The sequence below is a fragment of the Oncorhynchus mykiss genome, chromosome 14 (genome assembly GCF_057628025.1).
Source record: "Oncorhynchus mykiss isolate SJ-2025 chromosome 14, ASM5762802v1, whole genome shotgun sequence".
Classification (NCBI taxonomy): domain Eukaryota; kingdom Metazoa; phylum Chordata; class Actinopteri; order Salmoniformes; family Salmonidae; genus Oncorhynchus; species Oncorhynchus mykiss.
In genome coordinates this window covers 29,892,794-29,918,609 of record NC_143035.1, presented here as the reverse complement: position 1 = coordinate 29,918,609, position 25,816 = coordinate 29,892,794, and the positions used below count along the sequence as shown (strand labels likewise).

General features: G+C 47.0%; 1 protein-coding gene across 50 annotated transcripts in view; it reads left to right on the top strand.

Moving 5' to 3' along the window:
• The first annotated feature begins 21,823 nt into the window (after positions 1-21,823).
• LOC110487768 (ankyrin repeat and KH domain-containing protein 1) overlaps positions 21,824-25,816 on the top strand; it is a 92,369-nt gene continuing 88,376 nt past the window's right edge. For 34 of the 50 annotated variants that reach the window (XM_090198106.1, XM_090198105.1, XM_090198103.1 and 31 more), the window contains exon 1: positions 21,853-22,318. In XM_090198106.1, the coding sequence (XP_090054232.1) occupies positions 22,043-22,318 (276 nt within the window). In that variant the 5' untranslated portion in view covers positions 21,853-22,042. Of the gene's footprint in view, positions 22,319-25,816 lie in introns of all 50 variants that reach the window. The other 16 variants (XM_090198094.1, XM_090198090.1, XM_090198077.1 and 13 more) reach the window with 3 other exon arrangements.

Below are 25,816 nucleotides of genomic sequence, written 5' to 3'. Positions count from 1 at the left end.
CTACACACAAAACAATCCTGTACAAAGAGCAGACGGGCCTACTGGCTAACATAGCCCGACTAATCAGCCTACACACACAACAATCCTGTACAAAGAGCAGACGGGCCTACTGGCTAACATAGCCCGACTAATCAGCCTACACACAAAACAATCCTGTACAAAGAGCAGACGGGCCTACTGGTTAACATAGCCCGACTAATCAGCCTACACACAACACAATCCTGTACAAAGAGCAGACGGGCCTACTGGCTAACATAGCCCGACTAATCAGCCTACACACAAAACAATCCTGTACAAAGAGCAGGCGGGCCTACTGGTTAACATAGCCCGACTAATCAGCCTACACACAAAACAATCCTGTACAAAGAGCAGGCGGGCCTACTGGTTAACATAGCCTGACTAATCAGCCTACACACAACACAATCCTGTACAAAGAGCAGGCGGGCCTACTGGCTAACATAGCCTGACTAATCAGCCTACACACAAAACAATCCTGTACAAAGAGCAGACGGGCCTACTGGCTAACATAGCCCGACTAATCAGCCTACACACAACACAATCCTGTACAAAGAGCAGGCGGGCCTACTGGCTAACATAGCCTGACTAATCAGCCTACACACAACACAATCCTGTACAAAGAGCAGACGGGCCTACTGGCTAACATAGCCCGACTAATCAGCCTACACACACAACAATCCTGTACAAAGAGCAGGCGGGCCTACTGGCTAACATAGCCCGACTAATCAGCCTACACACAAAACAATCCTGTACAAAGAGCAGACGGGCCTACTGGCTAACATAGCCCGACTAATCAGCCTACACACACAACAATCCTGTACAAAGAGCAGGCGGGCCTACTGGCTAACATAGCCTGACTAATCAGCCTACACACAAAACAATCCTGTACAAAGAGCAGGCGGGCCTGCTGGCTAACATAGCCTGACTAATCAGCCTACACACAACACAATCCTGTACAAAGAGCAGACGGGCCTACTGGCTAACATAGCCCGACTAATCAGCCTACACACAACACAATCCTGTACAAAGAGCAGGCGGGCCTACTGGTTAACATAGCCTGACTAATCAGCCTACACACACAACAATCCTGTACAAAGAGCAGGCGGGCCTACTGGCTAACATAGCCTGACTAATCAGCCTACACACACAACAATCCTGTACAAAGAGCAGGCGGGCCTACTGGCTAACATAGCCTGACTAATCAGCCTACACACACAACAATCCTGTACAAAGAGCAGGCGGGCCTACTGGCTAACATAGCCTGACTAATCAGCCTACACACACAACAATCCTGTACAAAGAGCAGGCGGGCCTACTGGCTAACATAGCCTGACTAATCAGCCTACACACACAACAATCCTGTACAAAGAGCAGACGGGCCTACTGGCTAACATAGCCCGACTAATCAGCCTACACACAACACAATCCTGTACAAAGAGCAGACGGGCCTACTGGCTAACATAGCCCGACTAATCAGCCTACACACAAAACAATCCTGTACAAAGAGCAGACGGGCCTACTGGCTAACATAGCCCGACTAATCAGCCTACACACAAAACAATCCTGTACAAAGAGCAGACGGGCCTACTGGCTAACATAGCCTGACTAATCAGCCTACACACACAACAATCCTGTACAAAGAGCAGGCGGGCCTACTGGCTAACATAGCCCGACTAATCAGCCTACACACAAAACAATCCTGTACAAAGAGCAGACGGGCCTACTGGCTAACATAGCCTGACTAATCAGCCTACACACACAACAATCCTGTACAAAGAGCAGGCGGGCCTACTGGCTAACATAGCCCGACTAATCAGCCTACACACAACACAATCCTGTACAAAGAGCAGGCGGGCCTACTGGCTAACATAGCCCGACTAATCAGCCTACACACAACACAATCCTGTACAAAGAGCAGGCGGGCCTACTGGCTAACATAGCCTGACTAATCAGCCTACACACACAACAATCCTGTACAAAGAGCAGACGGGCCTACTGGCTAACATAGCCCGACTAATCAGCCTACACACAAAACAATCCTGTACAAAGAGCAGACGGGCCTACTGGCTAACATAGCCCGACTAATCAGCCTACACACAAAACAATCCTGTACAAAGAGCAGACGGGCCTACTGGCTAACATAGCCCGACTAATCAGCCTACACACAAAACAATCCTGTACAAAGAGCAGGCGGGCCTACTGGTTAACATAGCCCGACTAATCAGCCTACACACAAAACAATCCTGTACAAAGAGCAGACGGGCCTACTGGCTAACATAGCCCGACTAATCAGCCTACACACAACACAATCCTGTACAAAGAGCAGGCGGGCCTACTGGCTAACATAGCCTGACTAATCAGCCTACACACAACACAATCCTGTACAAAGAGCAGGCGGGCCTACTGGCTAACATAGCCTGACTAATCAGCCTACACACAACACAATCCTGTACAAAGAGCAGGCGGGCCTGCTGGCTAACATAGCCTGACTAATCAGCCTACACACACAACAATCCTGTACAAAGAGCAGACGGGCCTACTGGCTAACATAGCCCGACTAATCAGCCTACACACAAAACAATCCTGTACAAAGAGCAGACGGGCCTACTGGCTAACATAGCCCGACTAATCAGCCTACACACAAAACAATCCTGTACAAAGAGCAGGCGGGCCTACTGGCTAACATAGCCTGACTAATCAGCCTACACACAACACAATCCTGTACAAAGAGCAGGCGGGCCTGCTGGCTAACATAGCCTGACTAATCAGCCTACACACAACACAATCCTGTACAAAGAGCAGGCGGGCCTACTGGCTAACATAGCCCGACTAATCAGCCTACACACACAACAATCCTGTACAAAGAGCAGGCGGGCCTACTGGCTAACATAGCCCGACTAATCAGCCTACACACACAACAATCCTGTACAAAGAGCAGACGGGCCTACTGGTTAACATAGCCCGACTAATCAGCCTACACACAACACAATCCTGTACAAAGAGCAGACGGGCCTACTGGCTAACATAGCCCGACTAATCAGCCTACACACACAACAATCCTGTACAAAGAGCAGGCGGGCCTGCTGGCTAACATAGCCCGACTAATCAGCCTACACACAACACAATCCTGTACAAAGAGCAGGTGGGCCTACTGGTTAACATAGCCTGACTAATCAGCCTACACACACAACAATCCTGTACAAAGAGCAGGCGGGCCTGCTGGCTAACATAGCCCGGCTAATCAGCCTACACACAACACAATCCTGTACAAAGAGCAGACGGGCCTACTGGCTAACATAGCCCGACTAATCAGCCTACACACAACACAATCCTGTACAAAGAGCAGGCGGGCCTACTGGCTAACATAGCCTGACTAATCAGCCTACACACAACACAATCCTGTACAAAGAGCAGACGGGCCTACTGGCTAACATAGCCTGACTAATCAGCCTACACACACAACAATCCTGTACAAAGAGCAGGCGGGCCTACTGGCTAACATAGCCCGACTAATCAGCCTACACACAAAACAATCCTGTACAAAGAGCAGACGGGCCTACTGGCTAACATAGCCTGACTAATCAGCCTACACACACAACAATCCTGTACAAAGAGCAGGCGGGCCTACTGGCTAACATAGCCCGACTAATCAGCCTACACACAACACAATCCTGTACAAAGAGCAGGCGGGCCTACTGGCTAACATAGCCCGACTAATCAGCCTACACACAACACAATCCTGTACAAAGAGCAGGCGGGCCTACTGGCTAACATAGCCTGACTAATCAGCCTACACACACAACAATCCTGTACAAAGAGCAGACGGGCCTACTGGCTAACATAGCCCGACTAATCAGCCTACACACAAAACAATCCTGTACAAAGAGCAGACGGGCCTACTGGCTAACATAGCCCGACTAATCAGCCTACACACAAAACAATCCTGTACAAAGAGCAGACGGGCCTACTGGCTAACATAGCCCGACTAATCAGCCTACACACAAAACAATCCTGTACAAAGAGCAGGCGGGCCTACTGGTTAACATAGCCCGACTAATCAGCCTACACACAAAACAATCCTGTACAAAGAGCAGACGGGCCTGCTGGCTAACATAGCCCGACTAATCAGCCTACACACAACACAATCCTGTACAAAGAGCAGGCGGGCCTACTGGCTAACATAGCCTTACTAATCAGCCTACACACAACACAATCCTGTACAAAGAGCAGGCGGGCCTACTGGCTAACATAGCCTGACTAATCAGCCTACACACAACACAATCCTGTACAAAGAGCAGGCGGGCCTGCTGGCTAACATAGCCTGACTAATCAGCCTACACACACAACAATCCTGTACAAAGAGCAGACGGGCCTACTGGCTAACATAGCCCGACTAATCAGCCTACACACAAAACAATCCTGTACAAAGAGCAGACGGGCCTACTGGCTAACATAGCCCGACTAATCAGCCTACACACAAAACAATCCTGTACAAAGAGCAGGCGGGCCTACTGGCTAACATAGCCTGACTAATCAGCCTACACACAACACAATCCTGTACAAAGAGCAGGCGGGCCTACTGGCTAACATAGCCCGACTAATCAGCCTACACACACAACAATCCTGTACAAAGAGCAGGCGGGCCTACTGGCTAACATAGCCCGACTAATCAGCCTACACACACAACAATCCTGTACAAAGAGCAGACGGGCCTACTGGTTAACATAGCCCGACTAATCAGCCTACACACAACACAATCCTGTACAAAGAGCAGACGGGCCTACTGGCTAACATAGCCCGACTAATCAGCCTACACACACAACAATCCTGTACAAAGAGCAGGCGGGCCTACTGGCTAACATAGCCCGACTAATCAGCCTACACACAACACAATCCTGTACAAAGAGCAGGTGGGCCTACTGGTTAACATAGCCTGACTAATCAGCCTACACACACAACAATCCTGTACAAAGAGCAGGCGGGCCTGCTGGCTAACATAGCCCGGCTAATCAGCCTACACACAACACAATCCTGTACAAAGAGCAGACGGGCCTACTGGCTAACATAGCCCGACTAATCAGCCTACACACAACACAATCCTGTACAAAGAGCAGGCGGGCCTACTGGCTAACATAGCCTGACTAATCAGCCTACACACAACACAATCCTGTACAAAGAGCAGACGGGCCTACTGGTTAACATAGCCTGACTAATCAGCCTACACACAACACAATCCTGTACAAAGAGCAGGCGGGCCTACTGGTTAACATAGCCCGACTAATCAGCCTACACACAAAACAATCCTGTACAAAGAGCAGGCGGGCCTGCTGGCTAACATAGCCCGACTAATCAGCCTACACACAAAACAGGTGAAACCAATAAACAGAAAGGGGAAAAGGGATCAGTGGCAGCTAGTAGGCCGGTGACGAGCGCCACCCGAACAGGAAGGGGAGCCACCTTCGGTAGGAGTTGTGACACTTGGCCTGACCATGCCCAATTATTTCACACAGTAATGCTCCAGTATCCACTCAGAGCTTATGCATCTAATGCATTCCTCAAATACTGCAAAATTGTTAAGCTAGTCCCTGAGATCGCCATCTTCATCCACATGTATTTGTTAATTTGTAAGGTGAAACCTGAGGGCATCACTGTAGTGTGTCATAAATGCATCAAAAATTGTTCTGTGGTCTTCAACAATGCTATTATGTACCGTAGCTGGGAGGCAGTGTTCTTCCCTGATTTTCAAAATAAAAATACAGATATTATTTTTGAGACCTTCGATTAGCTGCTAAGTGTTGATCTCTCTGGTTTCGGTAGTGTAAGGCTCTACGCTGGTAGACAGGAAGCAGGTACAGGGAGTGAGCATTTAATAACCAACGGACATAAAACAGGACAGCGTCTGGACATGAACACATAATGACATTAATGCTGACACAGGGAACAAAAGCGGAGGCAGACAGAAATAGGGAAGGTAATCTACAAAGTGAAGGAGTGCAGTTGAGTCCAGTGAGTGCTAATGCGCGGAATGATGGTGACAGGTGTGCGCAATGAAGGGCAGCCTGAGAGGGAGAGCGGGAGCAGGGGTGACAGGTAGATGTGTGACCGATAGGTGATGAAACATCTACAAAGTATTCAGACCCCTAGACTTTATCCACATCTTGTACATTACAGCCTTAATCTAAAAATATATACATTTTTTTGAATTCCCTCATCAATCAACATACAATACTCCACAATGACAAAGCCAAAACAGGTTTTTAGAAATTTTGCAAATGTATTAAAAATAAAAAAACGGAAATATCACATTAGCATAAGTATTCAGACCCTTTACTCAGTACTTTGTTGAAGCATCTTTGGCAACAATTGCAGCCTTGAGCCTTCTTTGGTATGACGCTACAAGTTTGGCACACCTGTATTTGGGGAGTTTCTCCCATTCTTCTCTGCATATTCTCTCAAGCTCTGTCAGGTTGGATGGGGAGCGTCGCTGCACAGCTATTTTCAGGTCTCTCCAGAGATGTTAAATTGGATTCAAGTCCGAGCCACTCAAGGACATTCAGAGACTTGTCCCGAAGATACTCCTGCATTGTCTTTCCTGTGTGCTTAGAGTCGTTGAACATTTCTGGGATATTTTCTTTCAGCTCATGAAACATGGGACCAACACTTTACATGTTGTGAACTGTTGGAAGGTGAACCTTCGCCCCAGTCTAAGGTCCTGGGCGCTCTGGAGCAGGTTTTCATCAAGGATCTCTCTGTACTTTGCTCTGTTCATCTTTCCCTTGATCCTGACTAGTCCCCCAGTCCCTGCTGCTGAAACACATCCCCACAGCATGATGCTGCCACCACCATGCTTCACCGTAGGGATGGTGCCAGGTTTCCTCCAGATGTGACACTTGGCATTCAGGCCAAAGAGTTCAATCTTGGTTTTATCAGACCAGAGAATCTTGTTTCTCATTGTCTGAGAGTCCTTTAGGTGTCTTTTGGCAAACTCCAAGCAGGCTGTCATGTACCTATTACTGAGGAGTGGCTTCTGTCTGGCCACTCTACCACAAAGGCCTGATTGGTGGAGTGCTGCAGAGATGGTTGTCCTTCGGGAAGGTTCTCCCATCTCCACAGAGGAACTCTGGAGCTCTGTCAGAGTGACCAAGGAGGTTCTTGGTCACCTCCCTGAGGTGTTTTTGCTTTGTTTTTGCTTTGTCATTATGGAGTATTGTGTGTAGATTGATAAGGGAAACAATTAATTTAATCAATTTTAGAATAAGGCTGTAACATAACAAAATGTGGAAAAGGGGAAGGGGTCTGAATACTTTCCCAATGCACTGTATATGCTTTCCAGCACCTATTAAATCCACAGGTAATTATGCAATTTAGTTTGTGCTGGTGATAGAGGCCAATATGTGAGTAGTCTGGACACAGAGAAAGTATGTTTGTTGCAAAGTGGACAATTGAATAGAGTTGGCATTCTTCAGACAGATTGTGAACCTTGGTATGATGGTGTCATGTACTGTCATGTTGTGTCGTGTTTCTGTCCTTTCCCTTCACCCTGTCTCCCTCTGCTGGTCGTTGTTAGGTTACCTTTTCTCCCCCTCTTTTCCCCAGCTGTGCCTTGTCTCCTCCTAACTACCTCGTCACCCCTTTTCCCACCTGTTCCCTTTTTCCCTCTGATTAGGTCCCTATATCTCTCTCTGTTTCTGCTCCTGTCTTTGTCGGATTCTTGTTTGTTGTGTTTCATGCCTGAACCAGACTGTCGTCATGTTTGCTGTAACCTTGTCCTGTCCTGTCGGAATCTGCCGGTCCATCTGAGCCTACCTATGTTTGGTAATTAAAGAAGCTCTGTTTAAGTTAATTCGCTTTTGGGTCCTCATTCACGCACCGTAACAGAAGAATCCGACCAAGAATGGACCCAGCGACTTCGGATCCTCTCCACTCAGCCGTCGGGATCCAGGGAGCGATGCTAGGCAGACACGAGCAGGAATTGTCTGCTGCTCGACATGCCGTTGAGACCCTGGCCACCCAAGTCTCCAACCTCACAGAACAGGTTCACCATCTCCGCCTCGATCCACCGGCCACTTCCAGGGCTTTCGAATCTCCGGAGCCCAGAATCAATAACCCGCCGTGTTACTCTGGGGAGCCCACTGAATGCCGCTCGTTCCTCACCCAGTGTGATATTGTGTTTTCTCTCCAGCCCAACACTTTCTCCAGGAGCACTGCTCGTGTCGCCTACGTCATATCTCTCCTTATTGGACGGGCTCGTGAGTGGGGCACGGCAATCTGGGAGGCAAGGGCTGAGTGTACTAACCAGTATCAGGACTTTAAGGAGGAGATGATACGGGTTTTTGATCGATCTGTTTTTGGGGAGGAGGCTTCCAGGGTCCTGTCTTCCCTATGTCAAGGTAATCGATCCATAACAGACTACTCTATTGAGTTTCGCACTCTTGCTGCCTCCAGTGGCTGGAACGAGCCGGCTTTGCTCGCTCGTTTTCTGGAGGGTCTCCGCGCAGAGGTAAAGGATGAGATTCTCTCCCGGGAGGTTCCTTCCAGCGTGGATTCCTTGATTGAACTCGCTATTCGCATTGAGCGACGGGTTGATCTTCGTCACCGAGCTCGTGGAAAGGAGCTTGCGTTCTCCGTTGCCCCCCTCTCCGCATCACTACCATCTTCCTCTGCCGGCTCGGGTGCTGAGCCTATGCAGCTGGGAGGTATCCGCATCTCGACTAAGGAGAGGGAACGGAGAATCACCAACCGCCTCTGTCTCTATTGCAGTTCCGCTGGTCATTTTGTCACTTCATGTCCAGTAAAAGGCCAGAGCTCATCAGTAAGCGGAGGGCTACTGGTGAGCGCTACTACTCCTGTCTCTCCTTCAAGATCCTGCACTACCTTGTCGGTCCATCTACGCTGGACCGGTTCGTCAGCTTCCTGCAGTGCCTTAATAGACTCTGGGGCGGAGGGCTGTTTTATGGACGAGACCTGGGCTCGGGAACATGACATTCCTCTCAGACAGTTAAAGGAGCCCACGGCCTTGTTCGCCCTGGATGGTAGTCCTCTCCCCAGGATTCAGCGTGAGACGCTACCTTTAACCCTCACTGTTTCTGGTAATCATAGTGAAACCATTTCTTTTTTAATTTTTCGTTCACCTTTTACACCTGTTGTTTTGGGCCATCCCTGGCTAGTTTGTCATAATCCTTCCATTAATTGGTCTAGTAATTCTATCCTCTCCTGGAACGTCTCTTGTCATGTGAAATGTTTAATGTCTGCTATCCCTCCTGTTTCCTCTGTCTCTTCTTCACAGGAGGAGCCTGGTGATTTGACAGGGGTGCCGGAGGAATATCACGATCTGTGCACGGTGTTCAGTCGGTCCAGGGCCACCTCTCTTCCTCCACACCGGTCGTATGATTGTAGTATTGATCTCCTTCCGGGAACCACCCCCCCCCGGGTTAGACTATACTCTCTGTCGGCTCCCGAACGTAAGGCTCTCGAAGATTATTTGTCTGTAGCTCTTGACACCGGTACCATAGTCCCCTCCTCCTCTCCCGCCGGAGCGGGGTTTTTTTTTGTCAAGAAGAAGGACGGGTCTCTGCGCCCCTGCATAGATTATCGAGGGCTGAATGACATAACAGTGAAGAATCGTTATCCGCTTCCTCTTATGTCTTCAGCCTTCGAGATCCTGCAGGGAGCCAGGTTTTTCACTAAGTTGGACCTTCGTAACGCTTACCATCTCGTGCGCATCAGGGAGGGGGACGAGTGGAAGACGGCGTTTAACACTCCGTTAGGGCACTTTGAATACCGGGTTCTTCCTTTCGGCCTCGCTAACGCTCCAGCTGTCTTTCAGGCATTAGTCAATGATGTCCTGAGAGACATGCTGAACATCTTTGTTTTCGTTTACCTTGACGATATCCTGATTTTTTCACCGTCACTCCAGATTCATGTTCAGCACGTTCGACGTGTCCTCCAGCGCCTTTTAGAGAATTGTCTTTTTGTGAAGGCTGAGAAGTGCACTTTTCATGCCTCCTCCGTCACATTTCTCGGTTCTGTTATTTCCGCTGAAGGCATTAAGATGGATCCCACTAAGGTCCAAGCTGTCATTGATTGGCCCGTCCCTAAGTCACGCGTCGAGCTGCAGCGCTTTCTCGGCTTTGCGAACTTCTATCGTCGTTTCATCCGTAATTTCGGTCAGGTGGCAGCTCCTCTCACAGCCCTTACTTCTGTCAAGACGTGCTTTAAGTGGTCCGTTTCCGCCCAGGGAGCTTTTGATCTCCTCAAGAATCGTTTTACATCCGCTCCTATCCTTGTTACACCTGACGTCTCTAGACAGTTCGTTGTCGAGGTTGACGCGTCAGAGGTGGGCGTGGGAGCCATTATTTCTCAGCGCTCCCTCTCTGACGACAAGGTCCACCCATGCGCGTATTTTTCTCATCGCCTGTCGCCGTCGGAACGTAACTATGATGTGGGAAACCGCGAACTGCTCGCCATCCGGTTAGCCCTAGGCGAATGGCGACAGTGGTTGGAGGGGGCGACCGTTCCTTTTGTCGTTTGGACTGACCATAGGAACCTTGAGTACATCCGTTCTGCCAAATGACTTAATGCGCGTCAGGCGCGTTGGGCGCTGTTTTTCGCTCGTTTCGAGTTCGTGATTTCTTATCGTCCGGGCTCTAAGAACACCAAGCCTGATGCTTTGTCTCGTCTCTTCAGTTCTTCAGTAGCCTCCACTGACCCCGAGGGGATTCTCCCTGAGGGGCGTGTTGTCGGGTTGACTGTCTGGGGAATTGAGAGGCAGGTAAAGCAAGCGCTCACTCACACTCCGTCGCCGTGCGCTTGTCCTAGGAACCTTCTTTTCGTTCCCGTTCCTACTCGTCTGGCCGTTCTTCAGTGGGCTCACTCTGCCAAGTTAGCCGGCCACCCTGGCGTTCGGGGTACGCTTGCTTCCATTCGCCAGCGTTTTTGGTGGCCCACCCGGGAGCATGACACGCGTCGTTTCGTGGCTGCTTGTTCGGTCTGCGCGCAGACTAAGTCCGGTAACTCTCCTCCTGCCGGCCGTCTCAGGCCGCTTCCTATTCCCTCTCGACCGTGGTCTCACATCGCCTTAGATTTTGTCACCGGACTGCCTTCGTCAGCGGGGAAGACTGTTATTCTTACGGTTGTCGATAGGTTCTCTAAGGCGGCTCATTTCATTCCCCTTGCTAAGCTTCCTTCTGCTAAAGAGACGGCACAAATCATCATCAAGAATGTTTTCAGAATTCATGGCCTTCCGTCAGACGTCGTTTCGGACAGAGGTCCGCAATTCACGTCTCAATTTTGGAGGGAGTTTTGCCGTTTGATTGGGGCTTCCGTCAGTCTCTCTTCCGGCTTTCACCCCCAGTCTAACGGTCAAGCAGAACGGGCCAATCAGACTATTGGTCGCATCTTACGCAGTCTTTCTTTTCGCAACCCTGCGTCTTGGTCAGAACAGCTCCCCTGGGCAGAATACGCCCACAACTCGCTTCCTTCGTCTGCGACCGGGCTATCTCCTTTTCAGAGTAGCCTCGGGTACCAGCCTCCGCTGTTCTCATCTCAGTTCGCCGAGTCCAGCGTCCCCTCCGCTCAGGCTTTTGTCCAACGTTGCGAGCGCACCTGGAAGAGGGTCAGGTCTGCACTTTGCCGTTATAGGACGCAGACTGTGAGGGCTGCTAATAAGCGTAGAACTAAGAGTCCTAGATATTGTCGCGGTCAGAGAGTTTGGCTCTCCACTCAGAACCTTCCCCTTAAGACGGCTTCTCGCAAGTTGACCCCGCGGTTCATTGGTCCGTTCCGTATTTCTCGGGTCATTAATCCTGTCGCAGTTCGACTTCTTCTTCCGCGATACCTTCGTCGCGTCCACCCGGTCTTCCATGTCTCCTGTATCAAGCCCGTTCTTCGCGCCCCCGCTCGTCTCCCCCCCCCCCCCCCCATCCTTGTCGAGGGCGCACCCATCTACAGGGTCCGTAGGATTTTGGACATGCGTCCTCGGGGCCGTGGTCACCAGTACCTCGTAGATTGGGAGGGGTACGGTCCTGAGGAGAGGAGTTGGGTTCCCTCTCGGGACGTGCTGGACCGTGCGCTGATCGAGGATTTCCTCCGTTGCCGCCAGGTTTCCTCCTCGAGTGCGCCAGGAGGCGCTCGGTGAGTGGGGGGGTACTGTCATGTACTGTCATGTTGTGTCGTGTTTCTGTCCTTTCCCTTCACCCTGTCTCCCTCTGCTGGTCGTTGTTAGGTTACCTTTTCTCCCCCTCTTTTCCCCAGCTGTGCCTTGTCTCCTCCTAACTACCTCGTCACCCCTTTTCCCACCTGTTCCCTTTTTCCCTCTGATTAGGTCCCTATATCTCTCTCTGTTTCTGCTCCTGTCTTTGTCGGATTCTTGTTTGTTGTGTTTCATGCCTGAACCAGACTGTCGTCATGTTTGCTGTAACCTTGTCCTGTCCTGTCGGAATCTGCCGGTCCATCTGAGCCTACCTATGTTTGGTAATTAAAGAAGCTCTGTTTAAGTTAATTCGCTTTTGGGTCCTCATTCACGCACCGTAACAGATGGGATGGAATCAGAGATCATTGCAGACATCATCAAGGAACCAGTCTTCCACAGCCACAGTCAAATTCAAGTTGACACTAAAAGCAAAAGTGAAGTGCATTAGTATGGAGGATAAAACAAAACCCATACCACTCTTTCTAGAAAACCACCTGTCCTTCTAATATGTATTTATGGTTGTTCTATAACGAAGCAGAGCTGGTGTCTCTCTCTTATTTATCTGAAGCCATATTTCTAAGTATGGGACATTATGGGATTCTGCAGTTCCATATTTAAGTGTTGACTCAGATAATATGATGCTCCAAATTGGGCATTAAGTTTTTCTTATATGTCAACCCAAAGTGGCCTATTAAAGTTGTCAATAAAGAGAGTGAGCCTATTTGGTCAGTTAAAGGCTTCTTGATATATAATGAACAAAAATATAAATGCAACATTCAACAATTTCAACGATTTTACTGAGTTACAGTTCATTTAAGGAAGTCAGTCAATTGAAATAAATGTATTAGGCCCTAATCTATGGATTTCACATGACTGGGCAGGGGCGCAGCCATGGGTGGTCCTGGGAGGGCATAGGCCCACCCACTGGGGAGCCAGGCTGAGGGAATCAGAATACGTTTTTCACCATAAAAGAGCTTTATTACAGACAGAAATACTCCTCAGTTTCATCAGCTGTCCAGGTGGCTGGTCATAGATGATCCTGCAGGTGAAGAAGCCGGATGTGGAGGTCCTGGGCTTGCGTGGTTATATGTGGTCTGCAGTTGTGAGGCAGATTGGATGTACTGTCAAATTCTCTAAAACAATGTTAGAGGTGGCTTATGGTTGAGAAATGAACATTACATTATCTGAAACAGCTCTGGTGGACATTCCTGCAGTCATCATGCCAATTGCACACTCCCTCAAAACTTGAGACATCAGTGGCATTGTGTTTTATGACAAAACTTCATGTTTTAGAGTGGCCTTTTATTGTCACCAGCACAAGGTGCACTTTGCTAATGATCATGCTGTTTAATCAGCTTCTTAATATACCACACCTGTCAGGTGGAATGATTATCTTAGCATAGGAGAAATGTTCACTAAGAGGGATGTAAACAAATTTGTGCAAAACATTTGGGAGAACTAAGCTTTTTTTGCATATAGAACAATTCTGGGATTTTTTATTTCAGCTCATGAAGCATGGGATCAACACTTTACATTGTGTTTATATTTTTGTACAGTATAAATGACAGTTTAATCCTTCCTTCTAAACTCTTGCCTGTAATCTAGCGAGGTTAATTATTTCCCTTTTACTAGTCCAAATAAACGGAGTAATCATTTTGTCTATGGTGTTAAAGGTGAAGGCAGGTATGGACAATGAAACATGCTGATAACGTAATTCAGTTTAGGAGCTATAACCACATTTATAACGTGGCCTACCCCACAATGAGATTTGCAGTTTATCCCAGTCCTTAAACTGGAGATTAATTTGGTTAGTATATACAGAATGTGAAATAAACCTTCCCCTAAGAAACAACTTATCTTCTCACATGCAACAAGAAGACACAATGACACCAGACATTTACCATTCAGTTAGTATAGGAAAAGACAATGGAATTACACAGAACACACTATAACCACACTGTATTGATTGATTGATTGATTGATTGACTGTAAATACATTCATTCACCATTCAGTTAGCATTGGAAAAGACAAAGGAATAACACAGAACACACTATAACCACACTATATTGATTGATTCAATGTAAATACATTCATTCACCATTCAGTTAGCATTGGAAAAGACAAAGGAATAACACAGAACACACTATAACCACACTATATTGATTGATTGATTGATTGACTGTAAATACATTCATTCACCATTCAGTTAGCATTGGAAAAGACAAAGGAATAACACAGGACAAACTATAATCACACTACAAATACATCCAAAGATGTTATAGAGGCTAACCTGTTTGTAGATCCATGGTAAGCTTTAAACATTGTCTGGCCTGTCTGGCAGATTGGATGAGGCAGATTGGATGTACTGTCAAATTCTCATCTGACTGCACAATCCACTGTCTCATTAGCCCAGCCAAGCAATTTATAAACTTAATCTCCACTGTAAAAAGCATCTAAACATTGTCTCACATTTCTTTTAGACCGACAGGCAGACAGCGTTTCTCAGCCAGTCAAAATCATGAATCAGCTGGCATCATTTTTATGGATATATACATCCAGCTTCAGTTTGAAGTGATTGTGTTAGCTGTGTTGTTGGCTAGCTCCTCTGAACAACAGTGTACTGACAAGTGAGCACATTTGCTATGCCAGGCGAAATTGCACCTCAGCTCATTGTTATGGATGTATCCAGATAAATATCACAAGGGGGCCTCCCGAGTGGCGCAGTAGTCTAAGGCACTGAATCGTAGTGCTATCTGTGCCACTAGAGATCCTGGTTTGAGTCAAGACTCTGTCGCAGCCGGCCGTGACCGGGAGACACATGGGGCGGTGAACAATTGGCCCAACGTCGTCTGGGTTAGGGGAGGGTTTGGCCGGCAGGGATGTTCTTGTCCTATCGCGCTCTAGCGACTACTGTGGCGGGCCGGGCGCAATGCACGCTGACACGTTAGCCAGGTGTACGGTGTTTCCTCCAACACATTGGTACGGCTGGCTTCGGTGTTAAAGTGGGCATTGTGTCAAGAAGCAGTGCTGCTTTGCAGGGTCGTGTTTCGGAGGACGCACGGCTCTTGACCTTCGCCTCTCCCGAGTCCGTACGAGAGTTTCAGCGATGAGACGAGACTGTAACTACCAATTGCATAGCACGAAATTGGGGAGAAAAAGGGGTAGAAGTACAAATAATAAAATATATTTATATATATTTTTGTATAAAAACATACGTCACTAGAAAACAGCTTAAACAAATGAAAAAGCTTGTTGTTATGCTGGTAATTTTGTTTTATGCGACTGTAAGTTCGCGCTAGTTGACAATTTTTTTTACCTTAAATTATCCTGAATGATCAAATCAAATTTTATTTGTGACATGCGCCGAACACAACATAAATGCTTAGTTTACAAGCCCTTAACCAACAATGCAGTTGAAGAAATAGAGTTAAGAAAAGATTTACTAAATCAAATAAAGTAAAAAATAAAATGAAAAGTAACACAAGAAAATAACAATACAAGGCTACAGGGGATACCGGTATATTGTCAATGTGCGGGGGTACAGGTTAGTCAAGGTCATTTGTACATGTAGGTAGGGGTAAAGTGCATAGATAATAAACATAAAGGACAAATGTGAGCACCTACCAAATGATTATAAAATTATACATTTATCCCTTACCTCCTCCATTATCAAATGGGTAATCTCAGCAACCCAGAAACAAAATCTTGCATAAATGCCAGCTACATAATTGCTGACAGATAATTTGTTAGTTCAACATGGTGGGTTCTTTTTGTGTCGGTAAAATAAATGATCTGGAAAATAGCAGTGGAAACGCCTTATGCTCAAATATTAATATAATAACCATCATATTGAAGTCAATTTGGTGTGTATGGTTTGGTGTGTGGTCCTCACAGCCTACCTGCACTGTACACTGTATCTGCCAGCTGTTGGTTAGAGTGCAGGTACCAGGACCAGAGTAGTCACATTTGCTATTTGACGTACTAGTTTTGTTGAAAACACAATGGAAACACATTCAACTTTCGATTTTTACTCTGTACATGAAAACTTACATGAAAAAGTACATTTTGTGTGCACTCCATCATCACGCAATGATTTTTATCCAGAACAAGTCAGTTTGGTGGGAACATACCGCTGGTGGGAACATACCGCTGGTGGAAACATACCACTGGTGGGAACATACCACTGGTGGGAACATACCACTGTTGGGAACATACCGCTGGTGGGAACATACCACTGGTGGAAACATACCACTGTTGGGAACATACCACTGTTGGGAACATACCGCTGGTGGGAACATACCACTGGTGGGAACATACCACTGTTGGGAACATACCACTGTTGGGAACATACCGCTGGTGGGAACATACCACTGGTGGAAACATACCACTGGTGGGAACATACCACTGTTGGGAACATACCACTGGTGGGAACATACCACTGTTGGGAACATACCACTGGTGGGAACATACAAAAAGCTTTATACAGGCTCAGTTCCAGTACTATATTTACAATGTACAGGGATACTGGAGTGACAGAGGTAGATATGCATAGGGTTAAGGTGACTAGGCATCAGGATATATGATAAACAGAGTAGAAGCAGTGTAAATGAGGATTGTGTGTGTGCGTGTTTGTAGAGTCAGTATAAATGTGTGTGCAATGCATGTTAAGTGTGCGTTTGAGTTTCAGTGTGTGTTTGTGTTTCAGTGTGTGTGAGTGAGTGTGTAGAGTCCTGTGAGTGTGTAGAGCCCTGTGAGTGTGTGTTTGAGTTTCAGTGTGTGTGAGTGTGTGTGTGTTTGTGTTTCAGTGTGTGTGAGTGAGTGTGTAGAGTCCTGTGAGTGTGTGTTTGAGTTTCAGTGTGTGTGAGTGAGTGTGTAGAGTCCTGTGAGTGTGTAGAGTCCTGTGAGTGTGCATAGAGTGCAAAAATAGTCCATGTAGCCATTCTGTTAGCTATTTAGCAGTCTTATGGGTTGAGAATAGAAACTGTTCAGGAGCCTGTTGGTGTCAAACTTGATGCACCGGTACCGCTTGCCATGCGGAAACAGAGAGAACAGTCTATGGCTTGGGTGGCTGGAGTCTTTAACGATTTTCTGGGCCTTCCTTGTCTGATATAGAGGTCAGGGATGGCAGGGAGCTAGGACCTAGTGATGTACTGGGCTGTCCTCACCACCCAATGTAACGCAGTGCAACTGAGGGGCGGTGCTGTTGCCATACCAATCAGTGATGCAGCCTGTCAAGATGCTCTCAATGGTACAGCTGTAGAACTTTGAGTATTTGAGGGCCCATGCCACACTTTTTCAACTTCCTGAAGGGGAAGAGGCGCTGTCGCGCATTCTTGAAGACTGTGTGTGAGTGGACCATTTTAAGTCCTCAGTGATTTGGACACTGAGGAACTTGAAGCTCTCGACCCTCTCCAATGCAGCCCCATCAATGTGGATGGGAGTGTGCTCGCCCCCCCATTTCCTGTAGTCTACGATCAGCTCCTTGGTCCACACTGCTAGGTCACTGACCTCCTCCCTGTAGGCTGTCTCATCATGGCTGGTGATCAGGCCTACCACCGTTGTGTCGTCAGCAAACTTGATGATGGTGTTGGAGTTGTGCGTGGCCACGCCGTCGTGGGTGAACAGGGAGTACAGGAGGGGACTAATCACACATCCCTGTGGGGCCCCGTGTTGAGGGTCAACGTGGCGGAGGTGATGTTGCCTAACCTCACCACCTGGGGTCGGCCTGTCAGGAAGTCCAGGATCCAGTGTTCAGTACCAGGGTCCTAAGCTTGGCGACGAGCTTGGAGGGGACAATGGTGTTGAACGTTGAGCTGTTGTCAATGAACAGTATTCTCACATAGGTGTTCCTCTTGTCTAGATGAGTGTGTGTGGATCTGTCGGGGCAGTGTGCAAATTGGAGTGGGTCTAGGGTGTCTGGGATGATGGAGTTGATGCGTGCCATAACCAGCCTTTCAAAGCACTTCATGATTACAGATGTGAGTGCTACAGGGCAATAGTCATCGTGGCATGAAACCTTAGAGTTCTTGGGAACAGGAATGATGGTTGGTAGTCCTTGGCATAGAACTACATGTATAAGTAAGTGGACAAGTGTATTATAGGGTCTCTTTGCTCCTTGGTACCATTACAGTAACCCAACGACGTAAGCATTCATCGCAGACCCCAGGGTCCATCTCCTGATGTTGTGCACTTGATCAAGTCTCTAAACCAGGGGTGCTGTTCTGCGATGGACTCTGTTGCACTCCTACAAACATGTGCAGTGTGTTGGAATGTTGTGCACAGGAGAGGAACAGAAGAAGGACTCTATCTAATTCATATTAATGTTTATCAGCTAAGTGTCTCTTCTGCTTAACATTTAGGCCTGTACAGAGTGTGCAAAACATTAAGAACACATTTTGTACTGAGTTGCACCTTTTTCCTCAGAACACCCTCAATTCATTGGGGCATGGACCCTACAAGGTGTCGAAAGCGGTCCACAGGGATGCTGGCCCATGTTGAGTCCAATGCTTCCCAAAGTTATGTCAAGTTGTCTGGATGGTGTTCTTAATGTTCTGTGTATTGGCTATTCGGCATAGCTGGACTTGGGAAGGAGCTCACCGGAACTAAGTACCGGCACCTCAAATGTTCTACTGCTTGAGTTCCTGCACCTCTTATAGAATATTAGCTCAAAATGAATGCAGAGTTCCTGCACCTAAATATAAACAGTACCAGAATACAAAATGAGTACCAGAACCTATTTCAGTCCAAATCACTAGTAGGCTTACAATACACCAACAACTTTGCCTTCTTAGCATCAAATAAATAGGCTATGCAGAGCCGTGGTCTGGTCCGGTTGGGTCCACCCGGATATATAAGCTGTAGTTCCATAGACCCAGGACATGTGACAATCAAACAGGACCAGACCTGGACCTGAGTTACAAGTTGACATTTTGGACCTGAATCCGGAAGGGTCTCGGGTATCTGGTTTGGGCGGACCCGTGAAGACTTCTCCATTGAAGTACTCCATCCATCACCTCTCGCTAATATTCACATGGGATTACAGTCCGTACAGCAGCTTAACAAGTAACCTAATTACAGAATGGGTTTATGCTAACCACATAGAATACTGTAATTTACTGTACACTTTAGTGAGGGTCAATCTTTCTACTTTCCTCTTGGTGTTATTAGATTATTAGATTTGAGATGATTAGATTATTTTATTAGTCACATGTACACGGTCGCAGATGTAATTGCAGGGTACAGTGAAATTCTTAAGCTCCAGTGCAGGTCAAAAAGTGAAGTAAATGAAACAATAATAATAATAACAATAACAATATAATAATATTTACAACTGCAACAACTTCCGGACTTGTTTCAGTGCTGTTGTGCTGTTACTTGTTTTTTAAAACTTTTAATACATTTACCAACGTCTTAGTTTTTTCCCCTCGCTCAACTTTTTCACCCTGGACGCTTTATCTGGACATGGTTCTACAGGACCTCCACCAGCCGAAGCTAAGTATAACATATAACATAACATATAGTATAACATCCACCGGGTGTGGACCAAACCCTCTACAAGTGGCAGAAATAAAGCCTCTCTTAAACCTTGGCCCGGAAAATGTAGAAAAATATCAGCCTATATTGAATCTCCCATTCCTCTCAAACAAATGGAAAAATCTATTGCGCAGAAACTCACTGCCTTCCTGAAGACAAATAATGTAAACTAAATGCTTCAGTCTGGTTTTAGACCCCATCATAGCACTGAGACTGCACTCGTGAACGTGGTAAATGACCTTTTAATGGTGTCAGACCAAGGCTCTGCATCCGTCTTCGTGCTCTTAGACCTTCGAAACACTATTTGGTTTACACAATCAAGTTATGGCCTGGTTTAGTTCTTCTCTGTCAGAAAGATATCAGTTTGTCTCTGTGAATGGTTTGTCCTCTGACAAATCAATTGCAAGTCTCGGCGTTCCTCATGGTTCCGTTTTAGGACCACTATTGTTTTCACTATATATTCTACCTCTTGGGGATGTCATTCGGAAAAACAATGTCAACTTTCACTGCTATGCGGACGACACACAGCTGTACATTTCAATGAAACATGGTGAAGCCCCAAAATTGCCTACCCTGGAAGTCTGTAAGGAAGGACATAAGGAAGTGGATGGTGGAAAATGTATTACTTTTAAACTCAGACAAAACAGAAAAGCTTGTTCTAGGTCCCAAGAAACAAAGAGATCTGCTGTTGGATCTGACTGATGGTCTGGGGGTAGAAGCTATTGGCCAGTCTGACAGTTTTTGCCATGATGCTCCTATACTGCCTGCGTATTAGTGATGGAAGCGGGGAGAACAGGGCATGGCTTGGGTGGCTGAGGTAATTGATGATTTTCTTGGCCGTCCTGCGCCTGGAGGGCAGGCAGTGTGCATCCAATGGTGCCTTCAGCTGAGCATACCACCCTCTGTCGATCCTTGCGGTCAGCGGTGGTGGAGTTGCCTTACCAGGCCATGATGAAGCCCGACAGTATGCTCTCGATGGTACTCCTGTAAAACACTGCAAGGGCCCTCGTGGACAATGCACATTTCTTCAGCCTCTTGAGGTGGAAGAGTCGCTGTCGTGCCTTATTCACTATAGGGTCCATGTGGTTTGACCATTTCAGCTCTTTGGAGATGTACCCAGAGGATCCTGATATTTTTGATCATCTTCACGGTGGCCCCGTTGATGAGGAGGGGGGCTGGCCAAGCCTGGTTCCTCCTGAAGTCCACAATCAGCTCCTTTGTTTCTCTGACGTTGAGGAACAGGTTGTTTACCTGGCACTATGCCGTCAGAGTGCCTACCTCCTTTCTGTAGGCTGTCTTGTCATTGTTGGTAATCAGGCCTACTACTGTCCTGTCGTCAGCCATCTTGATGACGGAGTTGTAACTGCGTAAGGCCACGCAGTCGTGGGCATACAGGGAATACAGGAGGGGACTGAGGACGCACCCTTGTGGGGCCCTGTGTTGGGGATCAGTGTGGAGGAGCTAATGTTGCCTAATTTCACCATGGAGACAGCTGATCAGGAAGTCCAGGACCCAGTTGCATAGGGAGGAGTTCAGTCCCTTGGCTTTGTGGTGAGCTTAGAGGACACTATGGTATTGAAGGCTGAACTGTAGTCAATGAACAACATTCATTCCTCACATATGCATTATTTTTGTCCAGGTAGGTGAGGGCAGTGTGCAGTGCAATTGCGATTGCTTCGTCTGTGGATCTATCGGGGCCGGTAGGCAATTTGGGGAGGGAGGAGGTGATGTGGTCTTTGACTTGGCTCTCTGAGCACTTCATGATGATGGGAGTGAGTGCTACAGCTCGGTAGTCATTCAGTTCAGTTACTTTCCTTTTGAAGTCCCTGTTTATGGCGTTCCAAATATCATGTTGACATGAAAGTAAATTATGGAATATTCCAGTTTATACCAATTTACTTTTAATACCAGTGAAATGCCAGGGCCAGTGAGGCCACAGCACGTCTTGACGTTCCTTCTGAGAGACTCGTGATATCGGTAAACCTAACGTGACGTCGCGTGCTTTCACTTGACAAGCACCAATATAAACCAATCATTGTCAGTCAATGTTTTACATCAGCCAATAGCGATTTCAGTATTTTGTTTAGAGGCGGGGTTTCTGAGAAACGGTGCGCAGTGAGTTAGGTTGTTAGCTAGAAAGTTAGCTAATGGCTGGGGGAAAGAGATCCTCCTCAACCCTCGCTTTGGGAGAGTTTCAGGATTTCCTGAAGTAAAAACAACCGACTATTCCACAAGAGATACCCCGAAAGGAAGTTAAGGTTAACAATAAGAACGCTAATATACGTATTGTCAATATAAGTATGCAGGATGCAGTAGCCGGGACGAGAATGCTGACGGACGGCTTCGAGGACGAGATTGACTCGGTGACTCCTCGCACCCCAGCGGTAGGGATGGGGGTCGGAGGAACACCAGGAGTCGGACTCCGGGGCATAGGGATTGGTGTGGGCGGAAAGAAAGTACGATTGTTCGGCGAGCCCGGTGGGCCTCCTACAGACAGACTGGATTTCAAACTGGCTGCTGCTGCAGTCCTTTCCTCTGGTCCCGGATCCAACAGCGACGAAGACGAGGTATCAGAGGTAACGTTTGCTAGATATGCTAGTTAGCCAGTTAACGTTCATCTCCTTGCCTAGACAGCTAGCTAGCTGTCCGCAGCCACCCCCTCCTAGGCTGACGAAATAACCTATAAAACAACTACGAATTTGCGCGAAACATGTCTCCAGCAAACTCAATTTCTCATGGGTTGTCAGACAAGGAGAACAGTGCAAGACACCGACATAATTGCACGATAATCGATAGAATGTTTTATTTATGCGGCGTAGGCTGTGACCACGGCCTAGTTCGGGTGGAAGCGATCATGCCATCGACAGCATTAGCTAGCTAACTTTAGCTAGCTAGTAAGTTAGCAATCGTCTCACAGCACAGACACACATTCTCGACTTCGCACACTGTACACATTGGTGGGAGAGCACGTATTCACACACGGCCAGAACAAGCAAGGGCTGTCAATCTTGCCAATATTAAAACTAGCTACCATTTTATGGTAATGGTGCAATTACGTCACCTTTCTGAAGTATATACATTTTAAATCCGACTGTTAGCTAGCGTTAACTGTCCTAACTAGTTGTCATCGGGCTGTCATAAATAACACAGAAATATCAGATGATATTTGTCTCAGCCTCGCGAGGCAGTGCCAACTCTATATCACTGTCCTGCGTTGTTACAATTCATAGCAGTCCCTTTTCAGAGTTGTGGCCAACTTTCCATGTGTTGGCAGAATCACAGGACACCATATTTGAGGTTGAAACACGTCTGTTGAGCTGATATCGCGAGCTACAACATAGTCACACAAACCACGATCTCCTGTTCTGTCATCTTTTAATGATGACGACAAATTAACGTGTTTAACTCTAAAATCATTCTTATGTGGACTGGTTCCCTTACACCGTTTGCCCTCACCACCAACTAACCCAACTCTAACCTGCCCTACTCAAACCTACCATGCCCTGCCCTACCCTACTCTAACTTACCCTACTCTAACTTACCCTACTCTAACTTACCCTACTCTAACTTACCCTACTCTAACTTACCCTACACTAACCTACCTGACTCTAACCTACCCTACTCTAACCTGTCTGTGGATTTGTGGTGGCCAACCATGACACTATCAAGTTGGTTGTGCGACTGACACATTGCTGCTACCTGTCTGGCTATTCGGTCCACTTCCTACATGGGCTACAAAGGCACCATGCCTGCCTTGTCATTCTAACTGTTGAGATGTAATTAGGCTTGCATGGTGTGATGTGACAGTATAGAATCCCATTCTAGGAACTGTCTAGGATCATGTTTTCCTGGAAACCAGACTTTGCAATGAATTCTACGTCGGGCAAAAATGAGTGTTTTGATTTTGAAGAAAGCGTTCTCTCACGACCTCTACAACCCAGCATGTTGAATAAAAATACATTTTAAACACTACTGGTTGTTACTGCTGTTCCTTTTGACAGTAGGAATGTGAGACAATCTATCCACAGGAAAGTATAATTAAATCACCTTATCAAGGCTCTGGTAGTGAGTTGAGATATCTATCACATGAAGCATGGGCAGAACCATGTCAATCCTGCACGAGCTCTGCAAGAATGCGTGCTTTTTCATATTGCGCCCATGCTTCAGGTGATTTATCTGAAGGCACTACCAGCTCTTTGAAAAGTTGATGTTATCATACTTTTCTGTGGATACAATGCATCTCATTCCTACCTGCGAAAGGACCAACCACACAGACAACTGTTAAAATAACATTTTATTCAATATTCTGGCTTGTAGAGGTGGTGAGAGAAAATGTTCCTGGCTCAACCGCTCATTTCTGCTTGACATAGAATTCAATGCAATCGGGTTTCCAGGCAAGGGTCATGTGTGATGCATGTTGGAACTGTCAGCCCAGACAATAACCTGATAGTGGCTCAGGGCTAGGGGGCCCAAACCCAGATAATACTGGAAAACCAATCCACTAATAAGTTTCCCATATATTTCAACTAAGGATTTTATTTGTTAATGAGGCGTTGACATTTTCTTCTGTCATCTTACAAGTCTGTCTGTTGTAACATGTGCACCTATACAGAGAGCACTTTCACATGTCATGGTGTTGATGGAAGCTGTGGAGCATGTTAACATGTTGCAGACACTACCTGACCATACCATCAGTAAACCGTGAGCATTACGTCTGGAATGGATGTTAAGTTCCGTTTAATTTGGAGCATGGTTCCAGGGATAGGAGACGACAGCGGGCAGCTATGGCTCTCGTGTCTGTAAGGAATATGTTGAGGCTGAATGTACGGTGTATGTCTGATATCGTTCATGTTTTGTGGCCTTAAAGGAATTTTACTTTATTTTTTTTTTACATTTACATTTGTAATTTAGCAAGACGCTCTTATCCAGAGTGACTTACAGAAGCAATTAGGGTTAAGTGCCTTGCACAAGGGCACATTGACAGATTTTTCACCTAGTTGGCTCGGGGATTCGAATGAGCGCCCTTTCGATTACAATACTCTTAACCACTAGACTACCTGGCACCCCTCCATGAGGATCTGGCTGAAAGGGAGGTCTTGTTGTGAAACGTTAGCCTAGTGGAGAGCTCACTCCTGTGGGCTACAGCTGAACTCTGAGCTCCAGGATTAAGCAGATGCCTTTCCAGGCCTTTCCAGCTCTCCAGATGCCACACAGTGGTGGGAACTGTAGTTCATTGATGGGCAGGACTGATGACCAATGTTGTTTGTTGGTCCTCTTGGAACTACATCCCCCAAAGGTCATTTGGTTCTGCATTCCAAGTGTATCGCTACATTCCTTCACAGACTGTTACCGAGTCTGTGGACTCCCAGTAGCTGAGTTAGTTCAGTCAACTCTCTTTATTTTTAATGTTTGACAGTTACAGGTGGCACATTATTTTCATTAAATATCTTAGTATCCTGTACTACTAGGAATGTGAACATTTTTTCACAATTATTTAAATGTTTTAGTGAATTTGAAACATTTTATTACCTATTGTCTGAAGTTTTACCACTTAATTCACGCTCTTTGAATATTGCTAGTGTTGAATTCACTGTATGTATTCCTTCATTTTATCTGCACTTCCTCATAAGCACTTGCATCACTTTCCTCAGAAATCTTTGCCAAGCAATGTTAGTAAACAGTACGCTAGTTTGGAACTGGGACAGGTTAGTCGGAATGTTGTTGGGTACACAGACAGACAAGTCCCTCTCTCTGGCCCTGACCTTGGGCAGCTCCAGTCCCAGCATGGAGCTGCGCGAGGGGGCCCATGCTGTATGTACTGAATTTGCTGCATGCTGTTTTCCTCGTCAATGCTGGTGTGTTGTTGTGTTAAAGGGTCAGCTATGGGGCCTCCTAAGTGGTGCAGCGCTCTAAGATCACTGCATCGCAGTGCTAGCTGTGTCACTACAGATCCTGATTCGATCCCAGGCTGTGTCGCGACCGGGAGACCCATGAGGCGGCACACAATTGGCCCAGCGTCGTCTGGGTTAGGGGAGGGTTTGGCCGGCCGGCATGTCATTGTCCCATCGCGCTCT